At 45.9% G+C, this 24,673-nt stretch overlaps 3 protein-coding genes across 6 annotated transcripts in view; 2 read left to right on the forward strand and 1 right to left on the reverse strand.

Moving 5' to 3' along the window:
• The window catches only part of BBS7 (Bardet-Biedl syndrome 7), a 51,654-nt gene extending 45,858 nt beyond the window's left edge, over positions 1 to 5,796 (forward strand). For all 3 annotated transcript variants that reach the window (XM_060179131.1, XM_060179132.1, XM_060179133.1), the window contains 4 exons: positions 2,086 to 2,195; positions 2,314 to 2,417; positions 2,548 to 2,671; positions 5,387 to 5,796. In XM_060179131.1, coding sequence (XP_060035114.1) covers positions 2,086 to 2,195; positions 2,314 to 2,417; positions 2,548 to 2,671; positions 5,387 to 5,520 — 472 coding nt within the window. In that variant the 3' untranslated portion in view covers positions 5,521 to 5,796. The remainder of the gene's footprint in view (positions 1 to 2,085; positions 2,196 to 2,313; positions 2,418 to 2,547; positions 2,672 to 5,386) is intronic.
• Positions 5,797 to 6,522: 726 nt separating this feature from the next.
• CCNA2 (cyclin A2) lies at positions 6,523 to 13,913 on the forward strand. The gene is made up of 8 exons (XM_060179127.1): positions 6,523 to 7,038; positions 7,166 to 7,406; positions 9,563 to 9,675; positions 9,872 to 10,095; positions 11,014 to 11,221; positions 12,077 to 12,190; positions 12,591 to 12,724; positions 12,962 to 13,913. Exons 1-8 carry the CDS (start codon positions 6,874 to 6,876, stop codon positions 13,008 to 13,010), a joined length of 1,248 nt encoding a protein of 415 aa, XP_060035110.1. The 5' UTR covers positions 6,523 to 6,873; the 3' UTR covers positions 13,011 to 13,913.
• Positions 13,685 to 23,006, reverse strand: EXOSC9 (exosome component 9). 2 transcript variants are annotated; one of them, XM_007536355.3, is made up of 12 exons: positions 22,847 to 23,006; positions 21,696 to 21,790; positions 20,967 to 21,086; positions 20,749 to 20,851; positions 19,981 to 20,118; positions 18,632 to 18,714; positions 16,739 to 16,871; positions 15,899 to 15,987; positions 15,143 to 15,289; positions 14,223 to 14,407; positions 13,910 to 13,988; positions 13,685 to 13,818 (listed from the first exon to the last, which is right to left on the reverse strand). In XM_007536355.3, exons 1-12 carry the CDS (start codon positions 22,910 to 22,912, stop codon positions 13,743 to 13,745), a joined length of 1,314 nt encoding a protein of 437 aa, XP_007536417.1. In that variant the 5' UTR covers positions 22,913 to 23,006; the 3' UTR covers positions 13,685 to 13,742. The 2 variants fall into 2 exon arrangements, with proteins under 2 accessions (XP_007536417.1, XP_060035109.1); XM_060179126.1 differs by lacking the exon at positions 21,696 to 21,790 and having other exon boundaries at positions 22,847 to 22,985.
• Between the last annotated feature and the right edge of the window lie 1,667 nt (positions 23,007 to 24,673).

A 24,673-nucleotide genomic window follows, 5' to 3' on the forward strand; every position in this document is an offset into this window, starting at 1 on the left:
TAGCAAAACTAGGCACTCTCTCAGGTGAGTTGTCTCACCTGTCCTTTAAACAGTAATTCCTAATTTCAATAGAAATTCTGATTGGGGGAGTCGGGCAGTAGTGCAGCGGGTTAAGTGCAGGTAGCTCCAAGTGCAAGAAGCGGAGTAAGGATCCCGGTTCGAACCCCCGGCTCCCCACAGGGAGCCGCTTCACAGGCAGTGAAGCAGGTCTGCAGGTGTCTATCTTTCTCTCCCCCTCTCTGTCCCCCTCTCTACATTTCTCTCTGTCCTATCTAACAACGACATAACAACAATAATAATTATAACAACAATAAAAAAACAACAAGGGCAACAAAAGGGAAAATAAATATTAAAAATTAAAAAAAAGAAATTCTGATTGGATTTCTTCATACTGAAATGGCTTAAAACTTAATGATGCATTTGGATTATAGTACAGTACGGTTGAAAACATGGTTTTTACCTTTTTATACCTCTGAGTGTCTGCAAAGAAAGCAGAGGTGTGTTAGTAATGCACTAAATTTATTAAAGCAAAAAAACCAGAAAGAATAAAGTCCCTCCTTTAGAATTGATATCATAAACTTATACCAAATGCCTTATTTTATTTCTACAAAATAATAAAAAATGGGTAATAGTAAAAAAAAATTAGGATGCATATATGCAGTTTTGAAGATATTACAAAGTAGGGGTCTTTACATTATATTCTTTTCCAATTCCTTGCTGTACTTCTGCCACTGTTCATCATAATTTCTAACTCATCTCTCATAGGATCCCATATTTTCTGTTTCTAGATTGAGAAGGATGAGAGTGAAAAAGGGTGATTCCCTAAGAAAAAGAAGGAATGGCTAGGGAGGAGTAGAGCTCAGGACTTGCATGTGTGAAGTGTCTCCAGCATAGCAAATTCCAGACTGATACATTGCTTCTCTCTACCCTCCTCCCTTCTCTCTAGATAGATAAAACCTTTACAAAAGAAAACAGAATGGTCTCATTACCATGAAAAGTAGTCATGGGTTGGGGAAATGGTACAGTAGTTATTCCCCAGATTTTATTATTTCTTTGTTATTTAAATAGATCACTTTAGGAAGAAATGTTGATTTACAAGATTGTTCTTTTCACAAGTTTACAATCTCACAACTCAAGATGATTGTCACCTCACCACACCAACTCATCATCTTCCACTGCCGTAGGGCACTGTCATCCCCTCCTGCCTACCTTCTTCAGAGGCCTTGAATCTGCTATAGTAGGCTGTATCTAAACAAATTTTACTTTGTATTGCTCCTTTCTTTCTTTCCTTTTTTTTTTTTTTTTGGAGGAATAGGAAATGATTATTTTATTTTATTTTTCTATTCTTTTTCCTCCCTTTATTGGGGGATTCATTTTCTACATTTGACAGTAAATACAATAGTTTTTACGTGTGTAACATTTCTCAGTTTTCCACATAACAGTACAACCCCCACTAGGTCCTCTGTCATCCTCCTTTCTTTGTTTCTTAAGTCCCACTTATGAGTGAAACCATCCATTATTTACCCTTCTTGGTTTATGATTCCTTCAACTTCCATCCAAGTTGTAGCAAAAGAGAAAATATAATCATATATACATAGATAGATAGATAGATAGATAGATAGATATGGTTGTGCTGGGGATTATCCCTGGCAGCACAGTGATGTCTGGTTCTTTCTCTTTCTTTTCCTATCTTTTTTTTTTTTTTAAGATTTTATTTGTTTATTAATGAGAAAGATAGAAGGAGAGAAAGAACCAGATTATCACTCTGGTACCTGTACTGCCGAGGACTGAACTCAGGACCAATGCCCTATCCACTGCGCCACCTCCCGGACCACATCTCCTCCTATCTTTCTCATCAATCAATAAATAAAATCTTAAAAAAAAAAAAAAGGAAGTATATTTCTAATTTCTTTTGTTTAGCTTTACAGTTATGTTCAGAATCTGAATTCATATGCCTATTTATGCTTCACATTTATTAAATATACATTTCAAGAAATATAAAAGCAAATTAAATTACTGTATTAATCACAATATATGTATTTACTGAATATATTTCCTTCTAACTTTTAAAAATATATTTTATAGAAAAGGAGAAGGAGTTTTTAAATCTGACAACATTTCTACTATATCCATCCTAAAGGATGTGCTATCAAAAGAAGCTACAAAAAAGAAAATTAACCTCAACATATCATATGGTGAGAGAAAATGAATTATTCTTTCTGGTTGGTTTTTTTTTTTGGGGGGTGGGGGGTTGGTTGTTACAATGTTTCTGATCAGAGCTACTTATATAATTATGTCTGGCTTGCATCCTAGAGATAAATGAAGTATCTGTCAAGCACACTTTAAAATTGATCCACCCAAAGCTTGAGTATCAGTTGCTTTTGGCTAAAAAAGTACAATTAATTGATGCTTTAAAAGTAAGTATGTGTGTCATGGACTCATGATCTCATTTTATTATGGTGAGATTCCTGAAAGTGTAAAGACTTTAAAGTTTCATTGTCATGAATTTTAAATAAGATGCTTCTGTCTGTCTTAATTTTAAACAAGGAACTGCAAATTCATGAGGGAAATACAAACTTTCTGATACCAGAATATCGCTCTATTCTAGAAGAGGCAGATCACCTGCAGGAGGAATATAAAAAGCAACCTGCCCATCTTGAAAGACTCTATGGTTGGTGGATTGTTTTCAAATAGCTCGCCTTATGTTTGTCAGTTTCCCAAGGATCATGTAACAGAAAATAGACAAGTAAATGTTACGGCATTCATGAGCCAATGTCACCTTGTATTGCACAAAAGTTTACATGTACTTTGTTTTAGCTTTAGCATATTAATTGATAAAGTATAAGTAAAAATTAAGAATAACAGTATTACAAATGCATTTTCAACATATATGAAGAATCTACTTGTGAATGAATGTAACTTGGGAAGCATTAACATTTAGACTATATCTCACACAGATATTTTCAGGTTTTCTTTTTTTAATTTTTTTAATCTTTATTTATTTATTGGATAGAGACAGCCAGAAATCAAGAGGAAAGGGGGTGGTAGATAGAGAAAGAGAGAGACAGAGAGACACCTACAGCCCTGCTTCATCACTTGCAAAGCTCTCCCCCTGCAGGTGGGGACGGGGGCTCAAACTCAGGTCCTTGTGCCCTGTAATGTGTGCACTTAACCAGGTGCGCCACCACCTGGCCCCAAGGTTTTCTTATTATTGTGAAACATCACTGCAGCATTTAATATTTTCTAAAATTCAATAGGGGAGATATATACTGTTGACTTAAATTTCAAAATTCTTTGCTTTCATGGTAAGAAATTGTATGTTTTTACAAATTCTATGAAAAGTAAAGGAGATGAGGAAATAGTGAACTGCTTAAGAACTTTGTTGGCAATCTTTACATAAGATCTATTTATTCTTAAGGTCTTAAAGTGGGATACTTAGCCCTAATAACAGCTTATGCAGCTTCCCCCATGAAGGTGCAGGTGGGAGGCTTCAACATGATAATGTGTGTTCTATTGGGTGAGCCACCACCCAATATTTTTTTAAAGATAGAGACAGAGAGTGAAGGAGACCATAGCACTGAAGTTTCCTTCAGTGATTTGGGGCCTGGTCTCAAACCTGGGTGGCACACACTGCAAAGCAGCTCATGATCCAAGTGTGCTGTTTCTCTGGTGTGGGACTTTTTTTTCAAGATTTCATTTTATTGGGTACCAGGCAGTGGTGCAGCCAGTGGAGTACACACATTACCACGTACAGGGACCCTAGGTTTGAGTCCCTAAAAGGTCAAACATGTCTGCAGGTGTCTCCCTTTCTCTCTTCCTATCTTCCCCCACTTTGTTTCCCCCTCCCCACCCCTTTTGACCAGAACACTTCTCAGTTCTGGTTTATAGTGGTGCTGGGAATTGAACCTGGAACCTTGGAGCCTCAAGCATGAGTCTTTTTCCATAACTATTATAGTATGCTATCTCCCCAGCCACCTGTCCCTTCCCTCTCAGTGTCTCTCTGTCATATCTAATTAAAAAAAATTAAAATGTTGGGAGTTGGGTGGATGCTCAGCGGGTTAAGCGCACGTGTCACAAAGCGCAAGGACCGGCTTAAGGATCCTGGTTCGAGCCCCTGGAATCCCACCTGCAGGGGAGTCGCTTCACAGGTAGTGAAGCAGGTCTGCAGGTGTCTTTCTTTCCCCTTCTCTGTCTTCCCCTCCTCTCTACATTTCTCTCTGTCCTATCCAACAACGATGACATCAAGAACAACAATAACTACAACAATAAAACAAGGGCAACAAAAGGGAGAATAAATATTTAAAAAATTTAAAATAGACAAAAAAAATAAAATATTTTATTTAGCAGAGAGTGAGAAAGAAGTTATATGTGATACTTGGGATTAAATTCAGGACCTCATGCTTGAAAATCCAGCACTTTACATAATAATATAAACTGTCCAAATATTTTGCCTCAAAGGCAAATTCTAAGAATAGTCAACATATAGATGAAATTTTAAAAGTTTTACTATAATAGAGACTGAGCAAAATAGGCTGAGAGAAAGGGAAAGAGAGAGATATTTTCAACAATGCTTCCCACTTTGAAGCTTCCTTGCCCCCACAGGTGGGGACCAGGACCTGGGGTTCAAACCAAAGTCTTGTGCATAGGTTTTAAGTGTTTTAATTAAAACTATTTATTTTTTAAAGATTTGTTGTATTACATATGTAAGAGAATTTCACATTAGACACAGAAAGAGAAAAGAAAGGGAGAGGCAGAGACACCAGAACATCACTCTAGCACATTTGGTGTAGTGGATCAAACCAGGAACCTTAGGCATGTACAAGTCTGGTGCTCTACCAGTTGGGCTATTTTCTCAATTGCTTCTTAAAGTATTAGTATTGCTATTATTAGTAATAATACCACTGATCAATTCTGACGTGTGGTGGCAGGAGCAATATAGATTCTGCCTTAGGTCAGGCAGTGGGCACATGGCAGTGGAGATCATGCTTTCCATGTGTTGAGAGGCTCTGGCCTTTATCCCTGTCATTATATAAAAAGAAGATAAAAACAAACAGAAAATGATAAATGGCAAAGTGGTGCTACTGTGTTTATCGAAAAAACAATCTACCTACAGTGTGACAAAATAAGTCAGCTTGGAGGGAAAAATAAATCAGTTGTGATGTTTCAAGAAGCAGTAGCTCAAAAATAGCCAGCAGCTGATTGTGTGAATTAGTAGCTTGTAAACATTTGTTAGGAGGGCTAGCTAAATGACTGGTTTCGAAATTTACCTTAAAATCCTTTAAGTTTGTATCTGTTACGTAATGTTTACTTAGAATTAGATTTTCAAGTATTCATATACTTTAATTAGAACTAATCATTGACAGGAAATCAACCTTTTCCTTTGTAGGCATGATCACTGATCTTTTCATAGATAAGTTCAAGTTCAAGGGCACGAATGTGAAAACCAAAGTCCCTCTTTTACTGGAGATCTTGGACAGTTATGACCAAAATGCACTGATTGCTTTCTTTGATGCTACATGAATTATAAACAAGGTAAAACTCTAAGGATGTGGTTTGTATGAATGAAAAATGCCAGACGTATATGACTTCTCTTCACAGTACTCTATGTCTAGAAATATTTTAGATTCGAATTTTAATAATGCCGCTATTACACCAAATATAACTTTTCAGAAATGTAATTTTATTTTTAAAAGATAAATGGAATAGGACTTCAACAATTTTTTTTTTTGCAAGTGGCTATTTTAACTTTTACATTGAGAAAAATAGTACTTGGATAATAAAGTCTATTTAAATATTTAGCAGGCTACATGTATGTATGTATGCACTGTATTAGCTTTCTTTCTTTATTGGCAGGATTAATGGCTAACAGTTGACAGTGAAATACGGCAGTCGGTGCACATGTAACCAGAACTGCTCAGTTTTCCACGTAACTCACCCCCACCCAGGTCCTCCCCCACCGGCCCAGCGCTTGGCTTGGCTGCAGTGCTCCCATGCTCCCAAGCCGGTGCCGGTGGGGCTGAGGTGGTGCTGAGTGCCCCGCTCTGCTCTGTCCCAGGGCGACCGCCGCACTCAGTGCGTCTTTCCAGTGTGCGCGGCCAGGCGGGCAGAAACACCCCTGCAGGCCGGCAGCGCCCTGCCTGCAGCGGGGTGTGAGGTGCGGGGAGCGAGTGCGGGAAGCGGGTGTGAGGAGCGGGAAGTGGGTGCGGGGAGCGGGTGCGGGGAGCGGGAAGCGGAGTGCGGGGAGCGGGTGCGGGGAGCGGGAAGCGGAGTGCGGGAAGCGGAGTGCGGGGAGCGGGTGCGGGGAGCCGGAAGCGGAGTGCGAGGAGCGGGTGCGGGGAGCTGGGTGCGGGAGCGGGGCTCCGAGCGGGCTGGGCGCAGGCTGCCGTGTGTTCAGGCCGCCCCGCCGGCCGCTCCGTCAGGGACGGACGTGCCCCGCACTAACGCCTGGGCCGCGGGTCCGGCAGGACCGACCCGGCGGGAGAGGAGGGCGGTGCCACGCCGGGGCGGGGCGGGGCGGGGCGGGGCGGGGCGGCCTGGCGGGGACGCGCCCTTTGCGTGGCGGCGGCGGCTTCCCAGTTCTCGGGGCGCCAGAGAGAGCGGGGCACGTCACGACGACGACATCCGGCCGAGACCGGAAGCGGGGCGGTACCGCGATACGTGAGGCCGGACGTAGGCGGCCGGGCCGCGCGCCAACACTCGCCGCGGCTCGGCGCGTGCGCGCTGCCGCTCCCGGGGGCGTGGCGTCGCGCGGGTGACGTCAGGCGGCGCCGGCGCTGATTGGCGCGTTTCAATAGTCGCGGGACACTTGAACCGCGGACGCGGGCGGCGCGGCAGCTGCGAGCGGTCCGGCGGCGGCTCAGCGAGGCGGCCGCGATGCTGGGCGGCGAGGCAGGCGCGGCGCTGGGGCCGCTGGAGGACCAGGAGAACGTGGAGCCCGCGCGGCCTGGCCCGCAGCTCCGCACCCGCGCCGCACTGGCAGGGCTCAAGGCGGGCTCCCCACGCGGCCTGGCCCCGCAGCAGCGACTCCGGGCGCAGCGGGTGAGGACGCGGCGGGGCGGACCCGGGGGCGCGGGCGCCGGGGCGGGGGCGCGGGGTCTCCCCAGGCCGGACCCGGGGGCGCGGGCGGCGGGGTGGCGGGTCCCTGAGCCGTGTCCGCCCCGCCCAGGCCGCGCCGCTGCGGGACCTGTCCGTCAACGAGGAGCGCGTCGCGGGCGCGCCCTGGAAGGCCGGCGGCAAGCAGCCCCCGTTCGCCATCCATGTGGACGAGGCCGAGGAGCCGCGGAAGAAGCCGGGCGACGCGAAGGGCGGCGGGCGCGAGGATGGCCTGGCCTTCAGCTCGGCCGCTGCCTTGCCGGGACCGAGGCGGCCTCTGGAGCCGCTGGACTGCCCGATGGACGACAGCCTCGGTGGGTGCGGGGCGCCGCGGGTGCCTCAGCCTCCAGTCAGCGCACCTTCCTGTGCGTGCCGCGGGCTGTCTCTGAGGGGAGATGGGGGCGCCGGGCTGTCTGAGGGGAGAGGAGAGGGGCGCCGGGCTGTCTCTGAGGGGAGATGGGGGCTGCCGGGCTGTCTCTGAGGGGAGATGGGGGCTGCCGGGCTGTCTCTGAGGGGAGATGAGGGCCGCCAGGCTGTCTCTGAGGGGAGATGAGGGCCGCCAGGCTGTCTCTGGGGTTCTGTCTCTCTCTGAGGGGAGATGGGGCCCGCCGGGCTGTCTCGGAGAGGAGAGGGGCGTCGGGCTGTCTCTGGGGCTGTCTATCTCTCTGAGGGGAGATGGGGGCCGCCGGGCTGTCTCTGGGGCTCTCTCTCTCAGGGGAGATAGGAGAGGGGCGCCGGGCTGTCTCTCTGAGGGGAGGGGAGATAGGGGCTGGCGGGCTCTCTACCGAGAGGGGGTGACACGTGCAGACCGCAGGGGACGACACCTGGCAGGGCCACTCTCAGGGCCCTCGGCTTGGAAGGTCTTGGGCAAGGGCATCGCTTCGCAGAGCGGCTGCTGACTGGCTGCACCAGGGAAGTGTCCTGTAAAACTACTGGGGAGACTTGTTGGCTCTGTGCAGGCGCTGCGTGGCTGTTAATGCTTTCGAGTCTGAGAACTACAAAGAACTAGGTGTTGGCCCGGAGTGTGGGTTTTACTGCCCTCGTACATCCCCTGCACTCTTCTGCCAGACAGTGAAGGGGATTGTGGTGCTTTGCCTGCGTGTCATCAGTTTGAGCCTGGCGCCCACTGCACTGGAGGAAGCTTCTGTGCTGTGGCCTCTTTCATTCTGTTTCTGCTTCTCTAGTTCTCTTAGAAAATTAAATGAGGGAGTCGGGCGGTAGCGCAGCGAGTTAAGCGCACGTGGTGCAAAGCGCGTAGGGATCCCGGTTCGAGCCCCCAGCTCCCCACCTGCAGGGGAGTCGCTTCACAGGCGGTAAAGCAGGTCTGCAGGTGTCTTTCTCTCCCTCTCTGTCTTCCCCTCATCTCTCCATTTCTCTCTGTCCTATTCAACAACACCGACATCAATAACAACAACAATGAAAAACAAGGGCAACAAAAGGGAAAATATTTTTTGAAAATTAAATGAATGGATGAGAGCGCAGCAGAGTCACACCATCGTGTGTGAGGTCTCGGGTTCAAGCCCCTAGTCCCCATCTGCAGTAGTGAGGCTGGAGAAATGCTGCAGGATATCTCTGTCTCCCAAACTCTGCCAAAAAAGAAAAGGGAAGTCGGTCTTTGGCACATCCAGTTATTGCACAGTGCCATGTGCAAGGACTTGGGTTTGACCCCTGCTCCCTATCTGCAGTAGGGACTGCTTCAGGAATGATGACCCAAGTCTGTGGGTGTCTTTCTGTTTACTCTCCTCAATTTCCTGTCCCTTGAAACAAAATAAAGTGGAAAAGGGAGGTGGTGGCTACCAGGAACATGGATTTGTAGTGTGGGCAGAGCACTGGCAACTCACCCCAGAAGCAGAAAAGTAAAGGGGGTTGGATGCTCTCGTGCAAGGGCTGGAGTTAAGCCCCTGCTCCCCACCAGCAGGAGGAAGCTTCACAAGTGGACAGGTGGGTAGGTGTCTTTCTCCTTATTTCCGCCACCCCCCCCAATTTCTCTATTCAATCATAATGGAAGGAAAAAAGAAAGTGGGAAATGGGAAGGCATGCAGGCACTGGGCCATATAATTTTTTATCTCCAAACTTATTTTCCTGTTGGGCATTTAAAAAATACTATTTATTATTGGGAAGAGAAATTGAGAGGGGTTGGGGGAGATACCTGAAGCTCTGCCTACCATTCATGAAGCTTTCCTCATGCAGGTGGGGACCAGGGGCTTGAACCTGGGTCCAGGTGCGCCACTGCCTGACCCCTTCCTGTCAGTCTACTGACAGTTTTTTGTCCTGTTAGTTAAAATTACTTTACACCTAAGTAGCAGCACTAAAAGCAGAGTGGAATGTTTCATATAATTTGTTATAAGCTTTTTAGTTGAATGAATTAAGGGTTTTGTTAGTATAGGTGGGGTCCCTTACAAGGCAGCTATTTACAGCTCTTAAATAGAAATGTGAACAATAAACTTGATCATAATTTGAATTTCCCCAGAATCACCACATACTATGGACATGTCAATTGTTTTGGAAGATGAAAAGCCAGTGAATATTCATGAAGTACCAGACTACCATGAGGACATTCACACATACATTAGGGAAATGGAGGTAAAGATGCTAACTCTACTCTTGCTAGTATTATCTTTAAGAACTAGAAATGATAGTAAGTAGGCAGTGCTTACATTTCTTTAACTCTTAGTGGATAATTTTAATGACTTTTTTTTTTTTTTTTTTTTAGTATGTAGCATATTTGTTAATGAAATGGTGTGGTTTTAGTTTTAACACTAAGTGACTTTCTCAACAGGTTAAATGTAAGCCTAAAGTGGGTTACATGAAGAAACAGCCAGACATCACTAACAGCATGAGAGCTATCCTTGTGGACTGGTTGGTTGAAGTTGGAGAAGAATATAAACTGCAGAATGAGACCCTGCATTTGGCAGTGAACTACATTGATAGATTCCTCTCATCTATGTCTGTGTTGAGAGGAAAACTTCAGCTTGTGGGCACTGCTGCTATGCTGTTAGCCTCGTAAGTACATCTTGGTTTGTTGGATTAAAAGTGATAAATAATCTTTATACGTAGAGGAGAAATTAAGAGTTTTCAACAGTAAGGCATATTACACAGGTAATTAGTGCCTGCTCAATTGTGACCATGTGGATTAGACTTTTTAATCTAGGACATTAATGTTACCAGACCTATATTCTATATTTTGTTGAGTGTCTTTTTTGATTGTTTGTTTTTGGGGGGAATAGAAATTGAGAGGGATGGGGAGATAGGGAGGGAAAGACAGAGGCATCTGTGGTACTTTAACCACTCGGGCTTAAACCTAGGTTCTTGCACATTGTAACGTGTGCTCTGTCAGGGACAGCACTGCCAGCCTCTCCAGGCCTTTTTGAGTGAACATGGGTACAACATTAGGTCTAAATTACAAAGCTTAAAGGTACAGTCCCTCCTGTAATAAAGTACTTTGTAAGTAAAATACCAGAGCATGTATCACCCCATACCTACTCCACCAAACTTGGGACCTCCTGCATGCAAAGCATACACTCAACCTTATGTGCCATTTTCCTAATGACTAGACTAGAGGCTTCCTTTTTGGAATTCTATAGCCCTGTTTCTATTTTTTTTTTTTTTTAAGTATTTATTCCCTTTTGTTGCCCTTGTTTTTTATTGTCGTTGTTGGCTAGGACAGAGAGAAATGGAGAAAGATGGGGTAGAGGGGGAGAGAAAGATACCTGTAGACCTGCTTCACTGCCTGTGAAGTGACACTCCTTCTATCTTTCAATGTTAGTATTACACAGTCTGTCAGAAAATAATTTAGTTATCAGTAGAAGCAAGCAGTTGGTGGTAGGTTTGGACTGTGCATTTCTACTGAAAGGACTAGAGGTAAGCAAGCTTGCTTCTGTTTTAGAACTGATAACTGATTGTTTTTTCTGTTCCTTTTAGGAAGTTTGAAGAAATATACCCACCAGAAGTAGCAGAGTTTGTATACATTACAGATGACACCTATACAAAGAAACAAGTCCTAAGAATGGAGCATTTAGTTTTGAAAGTTCTTGCTTTTGACTTAGCTGCACCAACAGTGAATCAGTTTCTTACCCAGTATTTTTTGCACCAGAAGCCTTCAAACTGCAAAGTTGAAAGCTTAGCAATGGTAGGTGCTTTTCATTTGTTGAATGAGATTTCTTAGAGATCTTTATTAGGGAACAAACCCGGGTTTGTTTGGTTGTTTTTTTTTTCATATTTATTTCCTTTTTGTTGCCCTTGTTTTTATTGTTGTAGTTATTGTTGTTGATAGGACAGAGTCATTGTTGGATAGGACAGAGAAATCGAGAGGAGGGGAAGACAGAAGGGGAGAGAAAGACACCTGCAGACCTGCTTCACCGCCTGTGAAACGACTCCTTTATAGGTGGGGAGCCGGGGGCTCGAACCAGGATCCTTATGCCGGTCCTTGTGCTTGGCACCATGTGCGCTTAACCTGCTGCACTACCGCCCAACTCCCCAAACCCTAGTTTTATCATATAGTTTTGGTCAAGGGGTTCATTTTCCTGGGACAGGTTAATGCAAAGGAAGAAAATGCAAAGTAGTGAGTGATAGGAAGTAGATAAGGTTTTGTGAGAAGAGTTTTAAGATGATTAAAAGGAATGTGGGTATAATGAAGATAGGTGTTGATTATCATTATTATTACTGCTGCTGCTGAGAGACCACAGCCCTGCTCAGCTGCAGCATCTGCAGTGTGGGGATGGACCTGTGGCTTCATGTAGGCAGGTCCTATCTCCCCCCATTGCATGGTATGAGTTGCCCTTGCACACCAACCTCTCCCAGTACTGCACTGCTTCACCTTCCATGGAGCTTCTTCCTCTCCCTGTCCCCAGCACCCCAGCCTTGTTCCTTGCAGTGGGTGTGCTCAACAGAATGAGCCATCTCCTGCTCCTGCTGATGAAGTCAAAAAGAAGCTTTGATTCTAGATCTCTTGTGGTCATCTAGTACATTTACTTTTTCATTTTAGTTTTTAGGAGAGTTAAGTTTGATAGATGCTGACCCGTACCTAAAGTATTTGCCATCTGTTATTGCTGGAGCAGCCTTTCATTTAGCACTCTACACAGTCACAGGACAAAGCTGGGTATGTATTAACAGTGTCTTCATTCATCTACTCTGCGACTTGGTGCTTATGCCACTAAAAGGCATTCTGGGGACTTCAGTTAATGTTCTGTAGTGTACTGGATGGTTTCCTAACACTGACCTGGAAAAACTTCAAATGTCCTCACTTTTAAAACTAAGTTTATACTGGGATTTGAAAAGTGTGCTTGAAGAATTCAATCTGTAAGACTTACTACTGGCAGGGAAGGTAGTGAAATTTTATCAAAGCATGAAAATGAAAGGTGGAATAATGACTTGAAAATACAAAGATCTGCTAATAGCATGTTAGTGGTAAGCACTGAAATTTGTCAAAGTTTAGTGCCAAATACTAACTCAGTTTGAAATATTAAAAATAAAAGCTGGTTCTCTACTCCCTCTTATAGCCCAATTCACTGGTACAGAAGACTGGATATACCCTGGAAAGTCTCAAGCCTTGTCTCCTGGACCTTCACCAGACCTACCTCAGAGCACCACAGCATGCACAACAGTCAATAAGAGAGAAGTACAAGCATTCAAAGTAAGGATTAACATGAGAAAATCACATGCTTGCAGACAGTCATAGTTTTCAGTGATCCTTTACATTTTGATAAAGGATGAGCTCCTCTAACTCAAACACATCTTCTGAGCAGGTTGTGCTGGTTCTGTCTTATATTTGAGGGGATGTAAGGGAAGGAATGGGCATAACAAGGCAGAAATAAATTTTTGCTGTTCTTTCTGGAAGTAATGGTTACTTTTCCCCCCACCCCCTTTATAGGTACCATGGTGTTTCTCTCCTCAACCCACCAGAAACATTAAGCATCTAACAGTGAGACTGCCTTTATTTTCTAAGATGTATATCAAAGTATATATGTACAGTTTTTAACCTTAGGTTTTAACTTTATAATCACTTCTGAATACAGCAGTTATGGCTGGCCAAATACAAATTATGTTATCTATTACTTTTTATATGGTTTTAATTTGTATATCTTTTGTACATGTAACTGTCTTAGAGATTTGACTAATTTTAAGTAGTTATGTGTTAATGATTCTAGCTGTCAGGATGAGAATTAATAAAATTGATTTGCAACACTTAGTTGGTAAATCAAATTGAATTAGAAGTTAAAAATCTGGCTTAGAGTTTTACTGAGAAGAAAGTCTGTTCACTTTAGGAAAAGCTTAAGACTTAGTTTTAGGAAAACAGACTTCCTAGTAGTTGAATGAAAGACCAGATTCAACCTTCTAAGCAACTAGGTTGATTTACTGACATAAAATTCCTGTTAGACTGTTTGAATAAAGATGGGCCAAACAATCCTCAGCACAACTGTTTGGACTGCCGGCACCATGATTGTGGAACTAGTGCAGCGATGATGAAGAATGAGGGCATGGCCCGGCCCTGGTCTTGTGCAGTGTCCTCCCCCACCCCCACATGGAGTTCCAGGCCCATGAAGCTTAGGTGCTGCAGTGTACTGCTTCACAATGAAGTGGAAACATGAGGTGGTTCTATTTAATAAATATCCTTTTAATAGTTATACACAAATATACAGCTATAACTTTAGTTAGCAGTTCTTTTTTCTTTTTTTCACTGTCTTCCTACTTGGTGCTTTTTCTTCTTTTGCACTGATGATTTGTGTTCTGTGAATAAAGGAAATGTGAGAGGCATCCAGTTTTATAGAATCATGCCCAGAATTTTGTATATATACTTGGAATAAATCAGATTTGTTACCTTATTTTTTTTGGATTCTTGTCTGGCTCCAAAACGATCATTTCTTCTTCTTCACTGTCTGAGAGTACTATAGGGGCATCTAAAAGACAGTGTCAATTTAAAAAAGCAGTATCTCTTTACTAGCATTTCTGAAGCTGTAGAGGCTACTAGATCTAGTTTCTTCCTTGCCCTGCCTCATAGCTCCCTGAAGGGGGGGGGGGAACTCCTTTAGCACTAGCCAGCGGTACTCTTGCATTTCACCCTCATAAATTAAGCCAAGAGTATCACCACTCAGATTGCAGAAACCTCAGTTTACTTGAGATATTCTACCTACCTTGATTTCCACTAGTAAAGACCTCCACTCCAGTGTTCATTTTGATATTGTCAAGAATGATAGCTTCATCGCTACCAACTTCATCCTCGTCTTCCTTTTCAGATTCTTCAAGCTCACCCCAAGAGTTTTCTATCCCCTCCCCAATTTGGGCAGTTCCAGGAGTCCAAAGCACAGGTTTAGAAACACTTAATGAAATGAGTTAAGAAAATGAATAGCACAAATAAGAATGTAATCTTTTTGAAGCAAATATATGCCATAAACTCCTAGGGATCTTATTTTCCTAGTAGCTATACTACAGCTGAACAGTAAGAAAACCCCTAAAATTTTATGGACACTGGTTAAGATGTAGTCTGGCTCTCAGCAATTACTTGCTGATTTTGAGAATAATGTAGTATGAACAATTTTCTGAAATGAAATGTGGGGATAGCTAAAGAGCAACATGTTCTATCACTGACTTTTTATGTCTTACATTGTATCTAACAAAGCAGTGTGTCAGGAATCAAATGTATGCATATTATTTACATAGCCCTTATAATGCCAAATATGTATGTTAAAAAATAAATGCAACCGGGGGTTGGGCGGTAGTGCAGCGGGTTAAGCGCATGTGGTGCAAGGACCAGTGGAAGGATTCCGGTTAGAGTTCCTGGCCCCCCACCTGCAGGGGAGTCACTTCACAGGCTGTGAAGCAGGTCTGCAGGTGTGTCTATCTTTCTCTCCCTGTCTTCCCCCTCCTCTCTGCATTTCTCTCTGTCCTATCCAACAACATAACGATAGTAACAACCACAACAATAGTAAAACAACCAGGGTAACAAAAGGGAAAAAATGGCCTCCAGGAGCAGTGGATTCATGGTGCAGGCAATGAGCCCCTGCAATAAACCCACCCTGGAGGCAAAATAAATAAATGCAACCAATAAGGATACACCTCTGAAGGAGGCTCAGCTTCAGCAATGATTTCTTCTGCTTTTTCCTCTACATTGGAGGTGTCAACAGGGGCCTTCTCCATCTTAAATGCTGTGATCTTTTGGTTTGCTATAGACTCTGCAAAGCCAAACTTTCCACCTTCTTTCCTGTGTGGGTGTTTTGTAATGTGGCAGGTTTAGAACAAGAAAAAAGATTAATAATGCTACTATTTTGACTAATAAGTATTAAAATATAATTAATCAGCCTAATATCTTGTTATGTAACATCAATAAAGATTTTTACCATTCATTGAACTACTGATCAGATGTGTGCTACACATTATTTTCAAACCACTTCTATCAGGTAGTCCTGTTCTTTTATTGAGTTAGTTGAATCTTTTTCCCTAAGAAAATGTTGCATTTTAATGAAAACTGGCTTTCCAATATAGATATAAATTGTTTAACTGTGGAAGCCAGGGGAATAGCTCAGCTAGCAGAGTACCAGCATGTGCTCTAGATTCTGGCCCAAATAAACCTTAAAATTGGGCCAGAAAAATGTCTCGTGCAGGTAGTGGGTTGCTGTGTCATGTGGATGACCCAGGTTTCAGCTTAGCCTACACCAGACTGAAGGAAGCTTTAGTGCTGTGATCTCTTATTCTCATAAAACACCAGTGAGATGCAACAAAATTGACGTGAGAGTATAGAGGAAAATGATTACTTTTGTGCTATAGAAAGACCATTTAGTTCGGTTTAAGGGGGAAAAACAAACAAACTTACCTAACTTTCTGGTCATTCTCCAAAGCTTTCTGTATAAGTTCTGTAATTTCTGCTACTTTCACACCAGCTATTTTACTACATCTCAAAACCTATTCATAAAAGTAGATTGTTATTTTAAAGATACCAAATCACTTTCTCTGACAAAACTAAAGTCTTTCAGCCTTTATAATTTTACCAATATGTATTTCAAGTAAAATAGGAAGGAAATGAAAGTTTTAAAATATCTTAATGACTACACTATGGGTACAGACCCAAAGAATGGACCACAAAAACTGGGCACAAGAATGCACAGTAACTTAAGGCATAGTTGTAGTATATCCCATGTACACTTTTTATTTATTTATGACTAATAGTGGGTTATAAGATCATACAGTTCCTCACCCACCACCAGTGTTCTGTGTCCCCCACCAAAAACCACCTCCCAAAGATAACAGATGAGACACAAAGATGAAATAAAATGCTTTTTTTTCCTCTTGTCATCACTGGGCCTTCATCACTAGTTGCCTACTTATTCAGAAAGATACCAGCACTGAGATTTCCTTCACTGCAGTGGGAGCCTGGATTGTGCCCATGACAAGACTATCCAAGTTTGCTATTACACAGCCTGTTTTAGCTACACTCTATACTAAATGAACAGATCACAGAATTCTAAAAGCCCTCATTTAATCTGGATACATGGAACCGTGTTTCTCTACACAGAGGGGTAGCAGCAACGAGGCAGGATACCTGAAGCTAAATTTCAGCATGCGCTAGTCACTCAAAACATCCTCATTGAGTTTTGATTAAAAAGTTGTTTCCACAAAGAACCCATTTCTTAGGAGAACATTAATCAAGACTCACTTGGTCTTTTAGCAGCATTATCCCTCCACTGGACTGGATGGTGCAAATCTCTCGATGTTTGTTCATGGCAATCACAAGTAGGCCATCCATTACACGTTCTTCTCGTTCATTGGGATCCACCAATAAATAGGTTCTGAAATCAATGTTTTTTTTTTTCTTTTTTATATTTATTCCCTTTTGTTGCCCTTGTTTTATTGTTGTAGTTATTACTACTGTTGTCATTGATGTCGTCATTGTTGGATAGAACAGAGAGAAATGGAGAGAGAAGGGGAAAACAGGGAGAGAAAGACACCTGTAGACCTGCTTCACCGCCTGTGAAGCCACCCCCCTGCAGGTGGGGAGCCGGGGGCTCAAACCAGGATCCTTACACCAGTCCTTGCACTTTGCGCCACCTGCACTTAACCCGCTGTGCTACTGCCTGACTCCCTGAAAGGAATGTTAAATCTTAGAATCAACTTTTTCTGAGGCCAGGTGGTGGCACAGCTGGTTGAGTAGCGCATGCTACAATGCACAACGACCTGGGTTCAAGCTCCTGGCTCCCTCCCACCTGCAGGGAGAAAGCTTCACAAGTGGTGAAACAGTGCTGCCAGTGTCTCTGTCCCTCTACCTCCCAATGCTCCTCAATTTCTCTTTCAACTCAAATATATATTTTTTTTAATATTCCCTTTTGTTGTTGCCATTGTTGGATATGACAGAGAAATGGCGAAAGGAGGGAAGACAGAGGGGGCGCCAGAAAGACACCTACAGACCTGCTTCACTGCTTGTGAAGCGACTCCCCTGCAGGTGGGGAGCCGGGGGTTTGAACTAGGATCTTGACACAGGTCCTTGCACTTTGTGCCACCTGCACTTAACCATTTAACCCAGTGCACTACTGCCCAACTCCCATAAATATATATTTTTTAAATTATTTCTGCACTGTCAAATTAAGCTTCAGGTTATAACATATTACAAGCCCCTGAATTTTGGCTAATCCAAATTGAGAGCTACTATTAGGATAAATATTAGATCCCAACACCTTAACAGAAATAAAAGGATATAAGCTATCATTTTTATTTTATTTCTTATCTTTATTTTTTTGATAAAGACAGCCAGAAATTGAGAGGAAGAGGGAGATAAGGACACAGAGAGACACCTGCAGCCCTGCTTCACCACTTGTGAAGCTTTCCCCCTGCAAGTGGGGACCAGGGGCTTGAACCTGGGTCCTTGCACACTGTAATGTGCGCTCACCCAGGTGTGCCACCACCCGGTCCCTGCTATCATATATATTTTTTTAATTTATTTATTCATGAGAAAGACAGGAGGAGAGAAAGAATCAGACATCACTCTGGTACATGTGCTGCTAGGGATCGAACTCAGGACCTCATGCTTGAGAATCCAGTGCTTTATCCACTGCGCCATCTCCTGGACCACGATAATTTTTTACTTTGATTAGAGATTAGCACATATATTAGGTAAAATAGTGCCAACATTTATGTGGTCACAAATTTCTGAATTACATATATGGCTCACATATTTCTACTGGAATGGATAGTATTGGTCTACTTTCTAATGAAACCACCACAGTGGTGAAAAAGTTGAAAGGTTTTTTTTTCTGGCTGTTGAAAGGTTTTTTTTTCTGGCTCTATTCACATTAATTGTTAAAATACCTTATTTATAGCTCCCATTGTTTCTCAGGAGTTAAGGTACAAGCTTTCATTTAAAGAAAAAAAAGAGAGACTCAGGCTTCCTGTTGTAGAAAGAATTAGTGAGTTGTGAATATACCTCTACAGAACTGAAAGAGACTAGGTTAGGTATTTTCCATTAGGAAAAGGTTTTGTCCATGACACATTTGGATAGAATAAAGTGGTCCTAGCTGAATTTGTACTGTCTGTCCATGAGTAGGCTCAGTCTTACCCTTGCTGGAAGAAAGCAAAGCTGACACAAATGGGCATGTGGTGGATGCTCAGTGGCACAGGGTCCCGCTCTTCATGGGTGTACTGTTTGCAAATGAAAGTTCAGTAACTGCTGTCATTAGGTGATCAATGTACAAAGTATCTTACACAACAAATACTAAATGAAATTACTTTAGTCCTCACTGAATACCTAGATAGTCTGTTTTAGAATTACTTGTCCAATTTTGTCATTTAAGTTCTCTAAAATTTTTAGGAAACATAGACTTGTTCCTTTTGGTCACATACATGCAAGTCTACAAGGTGGTACTGTAGACACCATTGGGTTCTATCCAAACAGGGTTGTCCCACATGTTACTGTGATAGAACTGCTAGATATAATGTTGTGCAGCATGTAACTAGCATTGTGTAAATACCAATGCAAGATTCTTGTCAAAAGAGTTAATGTTGGTGAGAGTCAGGCGGTAGTGCAATGGGTTAAGCACATGTGGTGCAGAGTGCAAGGACCAGTGTAAGAATCCCAGTTAGAGGCCCAGGCTCCCCACCTGCAGGGGAGTCGATTCACAAGCAGTGAAGCGGGTCTGCAGGTGTCTGTCTTTCTCTCCCCCTTTCTTCCCCTCCTTTCTCCATTTCTCTCTGTCCTATCCAACAATGATGACATCAATAATAACTACAACAATAAAACAAGGGCAACAAAAGGAATAAATATTTTTTTAATGAAAAAAAAGTTTTTTTAAAAAAAGAATTAATGTTGGTACTGAATGTACTAAAAAAGAATCCAGATAGGGGCCAAGTGGTAGCATAGTGCAAATGTTACAGTGCTAAAGTTCCTGAGTTAAAGAGCAAGATAGTGTGGTCCAGTAGGTGGCACCGTAGTAGATGAAGCATTGGACTCTCAAGCACGAGGTCCTAAATTCAATCCTCGGCCACGTGTACCAGAGTGATGTCTGGTTCTTTCCTATCTTTCTCATGAATAATAATTTTAAAAGGTGGTACTCCGCACCCCACCTCCCAAAGCAGATTTTCTGAGCCTAAGCTGCTGGAACCCATTCCCTATGAATTTCATGGCATGATAGGTGTAAAGGAAAAAAATAAGTAATAGGGCCACAGTAGTGTACTAGATTAGCATACGAGAGGCCTAGATTCAATCCCTACCATGATTATACGTGACAACTGAACAGTGTTTTGCATCACTCTCATGAAAACAATCGTGAAATTTTTGTTTTTAAGAACAAACTTTAGATCCTACCTAACTGCCAATCTATGTCATGACTTCCCAAATAACTAGTTGCTTATACATTATTAAGGTTCTTCATTCACAGCAGGAGGATGTCTTACGTCAAGAGAGCTTACCAATGTCACTTCATCCCCTTGCACAGAGACATCAGGTCTTCGGAAATGACTTAAGGCCACAATTGCAGCAATGCTCGCAGCATCAATAATATTTCCATCATGATTTAATAAATGTAGGTCCACACGTATCTGCCATACCTGAATGTGAATTAAAAACAATGCTAACTGATCATAACCAAGGACATTTACAAGGAAAGTAACACTGTCCTTTAAAAACATGCAATCACTCCTATATTCTAAGAGAACCACTATACACTTATTACTAAGATTTCCCTAACTCCAACCCTGATTATATATTTTTATTTCTCTAGTCAGACAATCCAAATACCCTAAATCTGGAGTAAAATAGAGATGCTGCATGTACCGTTTATTGAGACTAAGATTTCCAATGTCAGCCTGCCACTGACTATATAAGCCAATAAACCTATCAAAAGTAGGGCTTTCTATTTCTTCAGCCACATAAAGGGAAATCACTACTTGCTTCTATAACTCAACACCTATTTAAAAACAGAAGACACTTTGACACAAATCCATGGTGACATTTTTACCTAGTTTTGCTTCTCCAGTTAGCATAAAGCCACATTACCTTAAAGCTCTAAGAATTAAAGTGGTTGGGAGGTGGTGCAGTGGATAAAGCATTGGACTTTGAAGCTTGAGGTCCTGAGTTCAATCCTCAGAAGCACATTTACCAGAGTGATTACTGGTTCTCTCATCTTTCTCATTAATAAATAAAATCTTTGAAAAAAAAAGTATAGCATATTCTCCCACCTTTTCACCAGCAACAACACAGAGAGATTCAGTGTCTATACACTTTGAATTTCTTAGACATCTTTCCAAGAGTCGGTTCAACTTCACCAGAAGATCTGACTGCCTGAAAATACAAGTCAATTAGTGCCGTGACATGCAACATCAAGGCATGAAAACAACAGCTCAAAATTCTGTTATTCTCCCCTGGCTAAATCGGTTTAAGAAAAGTATTTAAATACCTGCCAGGTTCAAAAGCTGGGGCAGCCATCTGAGAGAGTTCCAGGTTAAAATAAAGAATGCCTTCTGTTGCCCTGTTCGGTTTTGGAGGAACAAGTTCACAGGAAACCTGTCCAAGAACTCTGCAAAGATAAAATATAAGCGAGTCGACGAGGCCAACGAAGTTTCAGTAACAAGCTACCATGATATACAGAATATTTGCAGAAGCAAAACACTTGCTGGCATGCCCAAAGGGGTTCCAGGAAAAACCTCAGTGCAGGACTCACACAGATGACTAAAGAAGAGACCTTTTAGGGGGCCGGCGGTAGCGCAGCGGGTTAAGCGCAGGTGGTGCAAAGCACAAGGACAGGCGTAAGGATCCAGGTTCGAGCCCCTGTCTCCCCACCTGCAGGGGAGGTCGCTTCACAGGCAGTGAAGCAGGTGTCTCTCTTTCTCTCCATCTCTCTCCCCCTCCCCTCTCAATTTCTCTGTCTTATCCAACAACGATGACATCAACAACTATAATGTTAATAACAATAAACAAGGGCAACAAGAGGGGAAAAAAATAGCCTCCTGGAGCAGTGGATTCGCACAGAGCCCCAGCAATAACCCTGGAGGCAAAAAAAAAAAAAAAAAAGTGACTTTTTCTTCTTCATGGCCACCAGGGGTACAGCGGGGCTCGCCGCCCCGCGGAGCTGCACCCCCTTCCGGATAGGGGAGGCAGTGCCCCTACCCTGCTCCCGGCCCCTCACCTCGTCCTCCCGAGCTCCACCACGCAGCACCCATAGTCTGCCCCGAAGGCCACGCGCACCCGCCGGTAGTCGTAGGTCTGCCGGCCGTCCAGCCGCTGCAACGCAATGGGGGGGCTCAGCCCACGTCCACACCGCCCGGGGGTGGGACGCGGGGAACTGGGGGGGCGCGGGAGCTGAAGAGACGCGGGGAACTGAGGGGTTGCGGGGGCTGGGGAGACCCGGGGAACTGGGGGCGCAGGAGCTGAGGAGACGCGGGGATATGAGGGGACGCGGGAGCTGAGGAGACATGGGGAACTGAGGGGACTCGGGGGTAGAGGAGGCTGGGGGGACGCGAGGAACTGAGGGGATGCGGGGATCTGGGGATGCAGGAGCTGAGGAGACGCGGGGAACTGAGGGGATGCGGGGATCTGGGGACGCGGGAGCTGAGGAGACGCGGAGAAATGAGGGAACGCAGGAGCTGAGGAGACGCGGGGAAGCTGAGGTGACACGGGGAGCTGAGGAGACGCGGGAGCTTAGGAGACACGGGCAACTGAGGGGACGCGGGGAACTGAGGAGACGAGGGGGCTTAGGAGATACGGGGGGGGAACTGAGGGGACGCGGGGAACTGGGGATGCGGGGAACTGAGGGAACGCGGGAGCTGAGGGGACGAGGGGAACTGAGGGAACGCGGGAGCTGAGGGGACGCGGGGAACTGAGGGGACGCGGGAGCTGAGGGGACGCGGGGAACTGAGGGGACGCGGGAGCTGAGGGGACGCGGGGAACTGAGGGGACGCGGGAGCTTAGGAGATACGTGGAACTGAGTGGACGCGGGGAACTGAGGGGACGCGGGAGCTGAGGGGACGCGGGGAACTGAGGGGACATGGGGAACTGAGGGGACGAGGGGAACTGAGGGGACGAGGGGAACTGAGGGGACGCGGGAGCTGAGGGGACGCGGGAGCTGAGGGGACGAGGGGAACTGAGGGGACGCAGGGAGCTGAGGGGACGCGGGAGCTGAGGGGACGCGGGAGCTGAGGGGAATCGAGGGCCTGCGGCAGGGGGCGTAAGGGGCTTGGTGGGGGGTGAGGGGACCGATGGGCTCGGGGACTGCGGGCACCAGGTGCGCGCCGCGAGAAAGGCCGGGCTCGGCCGCCCTCCCCCCAGGAGGCCGCGCACCTTCTTCTCCTCGATGGCGCGCAGCAGGAAGCGGCGCTCGCAGTTGGAGAGCGGGGTCTCCTTCATGCTGGCGGCCCAGCCACGCGACCGCCGCCCCGCGCAGAATCGCCGCTGGCGCCCTCCTCGCGGCCCCGCTCGGCGCACAGCGATGATGACCTGCGCACGGTGTTGCGTCATCAGCGCGCGCGGGTCTCCGCGGCGGGTGCTCGCTACTGCGCAGGCTCGAAGCCGGGTGGAGGCGCGGCGGGGACGGCGAGCGCTTCGGGAGCGGGGTCTTCTCTGTCGTGAAGTGGCGGAGAAGGGCCTCGAGACGAGCGCCTGTGGGGACTCAGCGCTCCCCTCCTCCTCCGCTGCAGCGGCGACCCGAGCGCGAAGTGGCCGGAGAGCCCCGTCCGTGCTAAGGGAGCTCGCCCGCCCCTGAAGGAGGCGCCCAGCCGCGGGTCTCAGCGAGGAGGAGGCCGAGGGGGCTGAGGGGGCCGAGGGGGCCGAGGGGGCTGAGGGGGCTGAGGGCCGAGGGGGCTGAGGGCCGAGGGGGGAGAGAGGGCCGAGGGGGGAGAGGGGGGCCGAGGGGGCTGAGAGGGCTGGGGGCCGAGGAGGCTGAGGGCCGAGGGGCTGAGGGCCGAGGGGGGGAGAGGGCTGAGAGGGCCGAGGGGGGAGAGGGCTGGGAGGGCCGAGGGGGCTGAGAGGGCTGAGGGGGCCGAGGAGGCTGAGGGCCGAGGGGGGAGAGGGCTGAGAGGGCCGAGAGGGCCGAGGGGGGAGAGGGCTGAGGGGGCCGAGAGGGCCGAGAGGGCAGAGGGGGCAGAGGGGGCTGGGAGGGCAGAGGGGGCTGAGAGGGCTGAGGGGGCCGAGGAGGCTGAGGGCCGAGGGGCTGAGGGCTGGCCTCCTCCGCAGGGGTGAGTTCTGAGGCCCTGTGCGGGGAGTCGCTGCTCTGCCCCCGTCTGTGTCCCCGTGGCCATTGCGGACTTGGATGCGCGCCTGCCCGGCTCCCGAGCTGCCTGGCCAGCAGCTGCCTCACAGGCTCCCGTGTTCCGGGTAAGCTGGCCCGGGCGAGGCCCGAGGGTGACCCCGCAAACAGCATCCACCGGGCTCCATTCTCCCCTTTCTTCAGGTTCTGGAGATGCCGAGAACGCAGCTCAAGGAACTTGCTCTGTCCGCTCAGGCTCACAGTGCTGCCACGTGTATGCGTGTTGCCTACAGTGATCTGGGCTTTTTCCTTTCTAAAAAAAAAAAAAAAGCGCAAGGACCGGCGTAAGGATCCCGGTTCAAGCCCCGGCTCCCCACCTGCAGGGGAGTCGCTTCACAGGCGGTGAAGCAGGTCTGCAGGTGTCTGTCTTTCTCTCCCCCTCTCTGTCTTCCCTCCTCTCTCCATTTCTCTCTGTCCTATCCAACAACAGCTATAACAGCCACAACAAGGGCAACAAAAATGGGAAGGATAGCCTCCAGGAGCAGTGGATTCGTAATGCTGGTACCGAACCCCAAGTGATAACCCTGGAGACAAAAAAAAAAAAAAAAAAAAAAAAACTTTGATTTGATAGAGCAGAGAGAAATTGAGAGGGAGAGAGACACCTGTAGTCCTGCTTCAGCTCTGGTGAAGATTCCCTCCTGCAGATCGGGACCAGGGGCTTGAACCCGGGTTCTTGTGCTCTGTAATGTGAGGGCTTAACTAGATGCCTCCACCCGGTCCCCTTTCCTGATTTTTTTTTTTAATGTGACTCCCGTTTTTTGCTCTAGCATGTGGGCAGTTTGGAAATGGTTGACCCTGTACACTTATGAAGAAAGGGGCAGAACAAGGTCAACAGCATTTCCTAAACAGTCACAGAAAGGAGG

The sequence above is a fragment of the Erinaceus europaeus genome, chromosome 19 (genome assembly GCF_950295315.1).
Source record: "Erinaceus europaeus chromosome 19, mEriEur2.1, whole genome shotgun sequence".
NCBI lineage: Eukaryota > Metazoa > Chordata > Mammalia > Eulipotyphla > Erinaceidae > Erinaceus > Erinaceus europaeus.